Below are 10,597 nucleotides of genomic sequence, written 5' to 3'. Positions count from 1 at the left end.
GCCTGGGCAGACCTTGTGTGCAAGTCAGACATTAGGTATACAAAAGTGAGTTCTTTACGTGGCAGGAGAAGAAGTAAAAGGAAAACTTCGATGCTCATCTCCTTTAAGATCCTGCTGATTTTTGCCTGCGTTGCTCTGTGGAATAAACTGGAGCTGTCAGGGTGCCAGGAGCTGTGTGTTTGCACATTCCCTAGTGTTTAATGCAGCCCATGCCTCTCCACAGATTGTGTGGACAACACCACAGAACGACACGGAGCCTGCGACTCCCTGCAAGCGCAAGCCAAGAGGACAATTTGGAGGGACTGCCGGAGATTTGGGGGAGGCTTCCTGGACACTGAACTTGTACCATGGGAGCAGCTCACGGGAAAAAGGTAATGGGATGCCTTCATTCTTTGATGCTTAAGCATTCGTGGCTTTGAAGAGATGACACTTGTCTGCTCACATGTAGCTCTGCTTCACCCCTTTGTGCGCTGCCCAAGCTTTTCAGTAGTTCAGTGGTGGATTAGAGACCAGAAGCCGCTGGTGTGGACACAGGTGTCAAACGCTGTCAGCTGGATGAAGTAATTCGATCTGATCAGATTGATAAATTGTCCTTCCTTTAGGGAGCTCTCTAGAGCCAATGAGGAACGTGGGGTGGGACTGAACAGTGATATGTCTGGAAGCTGGAGGGTTACACACACACACACACACACACACAGGGCTTAGTTTTTGCAATCACTGCCAATGACAATGTTCACTCACATATCTGATGTTTTCAATCCTGTCAGGGAAGGGCAGCAGAGTTTTACCAACTTAGCTTGTGACAGTTCTGAGCGATGTTAAAAGCAGGGCAGTATTTGGGTTCTGGCGCACTGGGGAGATGTGTCAAGTGAATGGGTGTGCAGGTCTGTAAATTGCATTCTCTGTAGATCGTCTACAACATGGCTCCAGGGGGGCATCAGCAAGCCAGTGCCAGAAGTGAAGGAGACCTCCTGGGATTGTTCTACTTGCTCAACTCAGCAGTCTGGCGTCACCAGCAGCTGCTCATGGCATTCTTTTTTCATTTCATTAGTCTAAATAAAATGCGAACGTGTTCCCCTGCAGTAAAGAGCACTCCTCTCTGGCCTGCCTACACACTTCTTATCAAAAATGACCCTCCACTATGAGAAAACATGTTAGAGGCTACAGCTGAGCAAATATTCATCACACATCATTTCTTTAATATAGCCTCTTGTCTGTTCAAGAATCACCTGCAAGCAGCTCAGCATTTCCCCTGAATGTATTCATTAGGCAAAAGCATGACAGGTTCTCAGGAATATTTCTTGCCCTGTACATTGTTCACAGCTCACTCACCACAAAGTATGCAAGGCAGGATTCCTCTGTCAGTGAAACTCAGCTGAGACTCTCCCTCCCCTCATCCTCCAGGAGCGCTCTTTTAAAAGGTTTCCTCTCTTTCTCTTCTCCCATTAACTCCCCTTCCCCAGAAGGGCACATTCAGTGTCAGATCCCATCGGCAGAGAAGAGAGGAGGCAGCAATTACAGATTCATAGATTCCAAGGCCAGGAGGGACCATTATGATTATCTAGCCTGACTCCCTGTATAACACCGGCCCGAGACCCGCCACCAAAACAACCCCTACAGCAGAGCTTTTGGAAAAACATCCCATCCTGATCTCAAAACTGTCAGTGTTGGAGAATCCACCACAACCCTTGGGAAATTGTTCCAGTGGTTAATGACCTTCGCTGTCGAAAAATTACGCTTTATTTTCAGTCTGAATTTGTCTAGCTTCAACTTCCAGCCATTGGATCTGGCTAGACCTTCCTCTGCTAGACTGAAGAGCCCATTATTAAATATTTCTTCCCTGCATAGGCACTTATAGACTGTGATCAAGTCACGCCTTAACCTTCTCTTTCTTCAGTTAGATAGATGGAGCTTGTTAAGTCTCTCACTATAAGGCAAATTTTCTAATCCTTTCATCGTTCTCAGGGCTCTTCTCTGACCCCTCTCCAATTTATCGCCATTCTTCTTGAATTGTGGGCATCAGACCTGGACACAGGACTCCAGCAGCAGTCGCACCAGTGCCAAATACAGAAGTAAAATAACCTTGCTTGCACCCAGTTTACCAAGCGAGCTAGATCACTCTGAATCAGGGACCTCTCCTCTGCATTATTTACCACTCCCTCAATTTCTGTGTCATCTGCAAACTTACATAAATTAGCCTTTTCCTAACCTATCCCATACACTCCAACACTGACACAGAGTATAGCTGCATTTGAACTGCACAGTGTAACTTCCTGCTCAAGGAGACATGCCTGTACTACCTCTGATTGAGAGTAGCCACGGTGCTGGAAGTGGCAGGAGGGGATAGCCACCCCAACCATGGTACCATCGGAGCCCCTACGTCCATGCTCACAGCAGCTAGCCCCTACTGCTGCTCAGTCCCTGTGCGTGTACTTCTAGCTCCATCAGGGATGTCTTGTGGAGCTGGAGTTTGCACCTGGCTTGAATGATGATGTACCCGAAGTCTGCAGGACGGAGGACTGAATTTGTACCAAAGCAGCCCTGAAACAAACTTCGATGCCTTCTAAGTTACACCAAGCCTTGTGCGAGGAGCTGAGCGGGGACAAGGTAACAGCATTTTTTAATTTAACGATAAAAACCCCCTCACGAGTGCTGCCCTGGGGCCAGTCCCCCCAATCGCCTGGCCTCTCCATAACCCCTGCGCAGTCGCTAGTGAATGGCAGCCCCCACAAAATACAGGCATTTCCAGTATAGCAGGCTTGACTCTGACAAGTTTCTGAAAGATGCTGGTTTGGAGACGATTTGATTTGGGTGGGTAAAACAAGGTCACAGATTTCACTTGCATTGCAACAACCACAACATTGCCTGGTTAGACAAAAGAATGTGGCCCTGGATAGTGGCCGTTAAGCAGGAAGACCTGTTAAAGGCTAATGACTTGAGGGTCCATTTTTTATGGTCTAGAGTGAATCTGATGGCAGTGGGAGGGAAAGCCCCTTGGCTCCTGTTTCCTAGGTATGGTTAGGTTGTGCATAAATGGTGCAATCCTTTCTTTCCTCCAGCACTGAGTTAAAGTCCATGGGACCGAACAGAAGCTAGCCTGGCTGATGGGCTGTAATCAGGGGTTCCCAAATGCTGACCTCCTTTCTCTGGCGTCCTTCGCAGGCATTTACAAACTCCCTGCGCGTGCTCAGAGAAAGTTTCGCCTGACACATAAAAGTGAAGCAGCAAGAGCCAGATTTAACGTGCCTGCCACAATGTCTAGTGAGTAGCTTGGCCCCGAAAAACACAGGAACAAAGGACAAGGGACTAGCCAGCCATAGGAGGACTGGCCCCGGGCAGGCATAGCAGCCCCTGAATGACACGCCTCTCTGCGGACAGTATCGGGGCTGTGGCCAGGATATAGCTATGCCCCACTGACAGCCCTTTGTGAGTCCTGCCATGTAGCCCCAGTTGTTTGCTTTGTGGAGACGTTTGGCCCTGGTTATGTGGGTAGGACTTTCATCCATCCCTGCAGTATCTGAGCCCCTCCTGTGCTGCTGGATTCAGCCTCCCAGGTGTCCTGCGAGGCAGGGACGTCAGCAGTCCCATGTTATAGCTGGGGAACCTGAGCCATCCGATGAAGTGGGTTCTAGCCCACGAAAGCTTATGCCCAAATAAATGTGTTAGTCTCTAAGGTGCCACAAGGACTTCTCATTGTTTGAGCCAGAGAGGAGAAATGACTCGCTCAGGGACACACAGGGTGTCTGTGGCAGAGGTGGGAATTGGGATTCTGTCTTGGGAATTGGGATTCTCTCCAGTCCGGTCTCTTAACCTCCTGTCCGGCTCTGATTTACACGGCTGGACCAGCCCTGTGCACAGGGCCCCGATGAACAGTACTGTGTACTCCTCGCTGCAGCCAAGGACTCAGGCCATAGCCTGTGCTCCTTGTCTCAGATCATGAGAACCGGGGATCTGCGACACTGACAGGCTGCGTGGAAGCGTACCCTGGGGCCCGCAGCGGGAGCCACACCGAGAGATTAGCAGTGTTTGTGCAACCTAAGAAAAGACATCTGCCGCCACACACGACTGGCACAAGGCGGGACTAGGGCCTGCACAAGGAGCGAGCTGATCGCCTGTGAGAGTCAAGGAGGAATTTTCCATCCTGGCACATTGGTGCTGTGTGGGAGGAGCATTACTGCCCAGTGGCATGTCAGTATTGGTCCCTCCGGACCAGCTGGCTTGCTTTGCCCATGTAGGACATCTCCTGTGTGAGCTCCTCCTCCCCTAGCTGTACCTGCCGGTCCTGGCCAGGCTGTGCTAACGGAGGCTGCGTGATGGTTTTCTCCAAGTCTTCACAGGCATCATTAAGAGCTGCATTAAATACGCTGCCCCAGACGGGCTGGGTTCCCTCAGCCAGGCCCAGGAAAGCTCCGGTGTAAAGAGCAGGACCTGCACAAGGAAGTGCCCAAGGGCTGAGCCTGATATGGGGCTTCACGCACGTCACACCCAAGCTAGGACTGAAGTCAGGAGTTGCCCCAGCTTCGTACCTCTCAGATTTAGAACAGAACAGCAGCACTGAGGGATTAAAATAAGTGGATTGTGATGTACAGGACATCAGCAGAACAATAGGGCTTAGCAAAGAACGCCGGCATGTCCGCAGGGCATTCGCCGCCAGCCCTAGGTCAGGGATCTGATGCAATTCCCCCTTCCAGGGCTGCAGCCGCTTCACCATCGCTGCCTCACATGGGGACACTGGCTCCGCATGGATCGGCTCCAGCGCTATCAACTGCAAGATCGGGGCTAAAACAGGGACAAGATGCAATGGGAGGCGCAGAACACGGCCGAGGGCAGGAAGGGGGAGATCAGGATGAAAAGGTCTCAGGGCCAGGCCCTCTGCCCAGTGCTTTGCACAGCAGTCACCAGTAAGATAGAGGGGAATAAAGGCAATGGGGGGGTTATTAGATTTAGAGTGGATCGACCTAGACTAATCTAGCTCACCAGCCCTGTCTGGGAGTGACTCCAGAGACTGGTTTGCAGTTCTGAGGAGAGACTGCAGGAAGCGTCGTGGGATGGAAGTGGAATTGCTCTTTCATGTCTCTGCTGTTGTGTCCGGGGTTTCCTTGCATCTCTTGCTCACCAGCACATTTAAGACATTAGCAATGCTGGCCCCAAGCTTTGGCTGGCAGAGCCGGCCACCTTCTCAGTGGCGGTTCTGGCTACACACATTCTCCGGAATGTCAGGCTTCCACAACACTGCAAAGACATTACCCTGGTGTCGGCTCATCTTCGGTTCCCCTTCCCTTGCAGCTGGGAGCGCGGCTTGCGGGTATGAAATATTGAAGGCAGCAGTCCAATGGTTTAGGAAGAAGGCTTCAGACAATGACCAGGGGGGTTGCTTAAGCAAATGAAGCATGCTGCACCAGCCAGGTCGTCTGTTTTAAATTCTCCTTGTGGAGAGGTGTAGTTATAGTCAAGGGGAAGGGTCTGGCGTCTCTGGGAACTGGAGATATGCCATAGGTCAAGAGTTAAACTGGAAACAGCAGCTGGAACTGAAAACTCCACCAAAGCCGTGAAGTCAGCCTGTGTATCTCATTTCTTTATGAACTGCCACGGTGCTGTACTCCTCGGCCTGTCAGTATTTCTAGTCTGCCATAGGGCAAGCCCACCTGCAGCACCCTCCAGTGGAAGAACAGGCATGCTGGCCTCAAATTCCCTCCTTCAGAGTCCCCATTAACGTCACACAGGCTTTCTTGTCTCAATAATTCCCTCCTTTGGGACAGTTTATTACCAAAACATAGTTAAAATACTCCATAACAAAAGCTCCAGACTCAGTCCACTTCTCCATAGTCGCCAGTGTTTATAGTCCTTAATGCTTCACATTGTCCAGTCACTGACCTAGCACGTACCACATGCCCACGTCTTCCACCACACCCAGATACTTCTTTGGACCTTTCAGCAAGACAGCCACCCCAGCCCGCACAGCTGGACTATAACCATGCTCTTCCCAGCAGGAACCCCCACATCCTCTCTGCTGGGAGTTCTGCCTCACCAGGGGACCACCCATATCCGCCCCCTTTTCCAGCTCCCAGCCGCCGGTGGATAAGCCCCTCTGCTGCTCACAAATTCCCGAAACGTCGGACATTCACGCACTTCTGGGAACAGCATGGGCCCGCCCCTGCCAGCATGACCTCACATGCCCGGCGTGTGCAAGGTCCCGCCACATGGGGGATGCCATTTTCTAGAGCGCCCTGGCCCCGCCAGCCTGACCCGCTTCCAGCGGGCGAGGTTAGGTCAGAGGGATGGAGTGACGCCCTCTTCAGAATGGTGCCCCCATCTGATACTGGACAAAACCACCTCTGGTTTTCTCCTAGGATCGGATGGGGGACAAACCAGCCAAAGAGAGGACAGGCCGGAATCAAACCAGACGAGTGGCCTCCCTATCCTCTTCCCCTTGCCCTCAGCCCTCTCTGGCCCTTTGCTCTGGCTCTCCAGCTTTGATGCCAGGAGGCAACTCCCTCAGCTGTTCTGCCTTCAGCCCCGCCGCGTCCCAGCTCTCCAGTGTGGGCAACTCCACAAGCAAATGCCTCCACTACTCTCATCTTCTGCCTTCGACCAGGAACCACCTACAGCTTCCTTCAGGGACCTCCCGCAATCTCCCAATCTCTGGCCTCCCAGGCAGCTCTCACTGCCCCTTCCTGACCAGCTCTTCTCTTTAGAGCCCCGGTGCCCTCTTTTAAGCCCAAATGGGGTCAGCTAACCCATCACAGGTGGCCTCTTCCCTTGCCACCATGTGACTCATGCAAACACATTTAAGGATGCTACATAAAAATAAAATGTACCACACAGATGTTGCCAGGATCACTAGAACTGCTCTGTACTCGGCTGTATTTCTGCCAGTGTCCTGTATCCCCTCACTCCCACATCTCTGTATTACTTTTCTGACTGCTGCTGATCATCGAGATATTTAAACACACCCAAGAGCTTTCCTCTCTTGTAATCAACTCATTCTGTCAGTTCCACTTATCCACAGACAATGACACAGTCCAGTGACGGTGACATCAGCCACTGGTATGGGAAACCGGTTGTCACCAGGCCCCAAGTCCATAGGAAGTGAAAGCAAAGCAGCTTGTAACCTTTTAGTACTGAGTGATAGCCTGTAATCTCTGGAGAGCTGAGCTGCTCCCGATTTAGAGTAGCTACTGTTACAGCAGTCACTGCTATATGCTATGCCAGCCGTAGTGTAACGGTACCTACTGTGCATTACATTCCATCCGTTTCATAGGTGCATAGATTCACAGATATTTAGGTCAGAAGGGACCCTTACAATCGTCTAGTCCGACCTCCTGCACAACGCAGGCCACAGAATCTCACCCACCCACTCCTGTGAAAAACCTCTCACCTATGTCTGAGCTACTGAAGTCCTCAAATCGTGGTTTAAACACTTCAAGGAGCAGAGAATCCTCCAGCAAGTGACCCGGGCCCCATGCTACAGAGGAAGGCAAAAAAACCCCAGGGCCTCTTCCAATCTGCCCTGGAGGAAAATTCCTTCCCGACCCCAAATATGGTGATCAGCTAAACCCTGAGCATAAGGGCAAGATTCACCAGCCAGATGCCCAACTGACACGGTATATCAGGCTATTGCTGAGATCATACTGCAGCACTACAGAAGTTAAAGAAAGTTGCATACTTCAACTCTTTTCTGTTTAAGAAGCTTTGGATAAGAGTGAGCTCTTCCTACTAATTTCTTCATATTTTTACCTACCGTCCCCTCCCAAGTATAAAGACAGCTCCCCAAGAAATGAAATGATGCCTTGATTGTTCAAAGGTACGGAGTCCCTGCAGCTCCCATTGATGCAAACACAGGACAGTCCAAAATAGCCCTGTTGTTTCAAAATGACCCTGCTTCCTGCAATTTCAAATAAAATATGGTTAGTCATACATTAATTGCAAATACGATCATTTCATCAAACCAGATAATTCATGCTGCACAGGTGACGAATGCTACAAGAGTCAATATTTCAATTCTAAAATACAAGCTAAGTCCTGGAATAAAATCCCTAGAAGGAAATGGGCTAATATTACTTGTACTGTACCTCTTCTCTAACGGGAGGAGAACTGTGCATTGATAAATAACAGGTCCCTTGCCCTTTTCATTGGCTTTGGTACAGGTAATAAAGTAAAGCCACGTGATCATATGTTCATAAGAGGTGTCTCTTTCAAAGCTTAGTCCATGGTAAGGCTGTCCCAGATTATGAGCATCTACCTCTTGAATCTGCCACTGGCACAGCAAAGGTAGCAAGTAAAGAACTAAGGAAAAGTTGTGTTTCTTTTGGTTCTTCCTCCTCCAGTTCTCAGTATGGCAGGAGGCAGCGATGCCATTTTTATCAGTGTCACCAGACGGCTGAACAGGTGAGTTCTCTTCCAAGCCCCACAGGTGGATCAGCATCTGAACGCAAGCACAACCTCAAGCATTGTAGCCCAACCAACCCTAAAAGGAGGGCTTCCTTTTCTGAAGGGCATATTGTTAATGAGCATCTGTTTGCCACAGACTGGACATTGGGTCAAAGCAGCACCTAATATAATTCCATTTGTTCCAATGGAGTTTACACCAGGGAAGAGTTTGACCCTTTCTCTTGAATGGTGCCTGCTGTGAAAAGGCAAGAAGCTGGCAGTGAGCAGAGCTCTTAAATGCTAAGAGGAAGTTTAAAGGGAAAATCTATGTTACTAAATGGAAAATTCATATTGACCAAAAGCCGCTTCTCTCCCTTGGAGCTTTTGGAAACTCTTGTCCTGGCCATTAGAATGCTGGGCCATTCTTTTGGAAAGAGAAGTGCAGAGAAACGGCAAACAAGAGCAGCAGTGTTTGTGGCTGGCAGGACAGAGAAGGGCTTTATCATGCGAGCCAGAAGCGGGCTAGTTCTTTGACTGCAAGGCAAAGTGCAAGGAAGAAAGAACTCCGATTTCCGGGGGATTAACATGTAATGCCAGCCAGCCACTCCGAGAGCCTGATCATGATTCCACCAGAGTTATAGATCCTGGAACTTCCATTTAACGGGAAGAACTGGAACTGGGGTCCCAGATGTGATTACTCAAAGACTGCTCTGTTCAATCTGCAGCTCAGTTCCCCTTTCCTTCCTTCGAAAGCTCATTAACCTCCTCCGGCATCAGCTGGAAAGCAACAACCAGTAACAAAACCAGCCTCAGGAATCAAACAGGAAAATGGAACAGAATGGGCCAGGTTCTCAGCTGCTATAAATCAGTAGTTCCATTTAAATCAATAGAGTTTATGCAAATTTACAGCAGCTGAGGATATGCCCCAAAATGTATTTATGTGTACATACAGCTATCCCCAAGTTAGTTGTTAATCCTAATTAAACTGGAAATGCCAATTCTGAAAGGCAGAGCAAAACTCACTGGCTGGAAGCTGACGCCTTTGTGCTCCAAGAAAGGGATGTTGGGGAAGGCAGGAGCATCTGCGCGGGAGGAGGATAAAGCAAGGGGGAAAGAGCATTTGCTTAGATTCAGAGATCCCATGGCCAGAAGAGACCACTGCAATCACGTAGTCTGACCTCCTGCATAGCCCAGGGCAGAGACCGGCCCCACAGTAACCTCTAGAGCAGATCTAGAAAAACAGCCCGTCTGGATTTCAAAATGGTGAGAATCCACCATGACCCCTGAGTAATTGTTCCAGTGGTTAATGAACCTCACTGTTACAAACCAACACCTTATTTCCAGTGTGACTTTGTCTAGTTTCAACTTCCAGCCATTGGATCCAGTTAGACCTTTTGCTGCTAGACTGAAGAGCCTATTAATTAAATATTTGTTCCCTGTGATCCCTTCTAGGCTGTGATCACGTCACCCCTTAACTTTCTCTTTGTTAACCTAAATAGCCTGAGCTCCTTGCATCTATTACTGTAAGGCAGGTTTTCTAATCCTTTAATCATTCTCATGGCTCTTCTCTGAGCCCTCTCCAATTTATCACCATCCTTCTTGAACTGTGGGCACCAGAACTGGACACAGGATTCCAGCAGCAGGCACGCCACTGCCAAATACAGGGGTGAAATAACCTCTCTACTCCTACTTGAGATTCCCCTCTTTATGCATCCAAGGATCGCATTAGCCCTTTTGGCCACAGCATTGCATTTTGAGCTGACTATCCACCATCACTCCCAAATCTTTGTCAGACTCGCTGCTTCCCAGGAGAGAGTCCCCCAGCCTGTAAGCGTGACCTACATTCTTTGTTCCTAGATGGACACATTTACATTTAGCCACATTAAAATGCATATTGTTGCTTGTGCCCAGTTTGCCAAGAGATCCAGAACGCTCTGCATCAGTGACCTGTCCTCTGCATTATTTATCACTCTCCCAATGTGTGTGTCATCTGCAAACTTTATCAGTGATGATTTGATGTTTTCTTCCAGGTCATTGACAAAAAATGTTAAATAGTGTAGGGCCAAGAACGCCCCCCACAGGACTCCATTGGAAACGCAGTGGTGCTGCTCAGTGGTGACTCCCTGTTTTAACGCTGGGGGGGGCAGGGAATGCTGGTTGAGGGGAGAGACACTGTGAGTCTATGAAACAATTGCCCTACGTGTGGTTACGGGCTATACTGACCTTA

At 49.5% G+C, this 10,597-nt stretch overlaps 1 protein-coding gene across 1 annotated transcript in view; it reads left to right on the top strand.

The window, feature by feature from the left end:
• The window catches only part of FAM107A (family with sequence similarity 107 member A), a 63,877-nt gene continuing 53,280 nt past the window's right edge, over positions 1 to 10,597 (top strand). The window contains exon 1 of the mRNA XM_074957349.1: positions 1 to 371. Coding sequence (XP_074813450.1) covers positions 348 to 371 — 24 coding nt within the window. The 5' untranslated portion in view covers positions 1 to 347. The remainder of the gene's footprint in view (positions 372 to 10,597) is intronic.

This window comes from Natator depressus, chromosome 7 (genome assembly GCF_965152275.1).
Source record: "Natator depressus isolate rNatDep1 chromosome 7, rNatDep2.hap1, whole genome shotgun sequence".
NCBI classification, from domain to species: domain Eukaryota; kingdom Metazoa; phylum Chordata; order Testudines; family Cheloniidae; genus Natator; species Natator depressus.
Note: the sequence above shows the minus strand (reverse complement) of the source record. Positions and strands in the feature narration are given on the sequence as shown.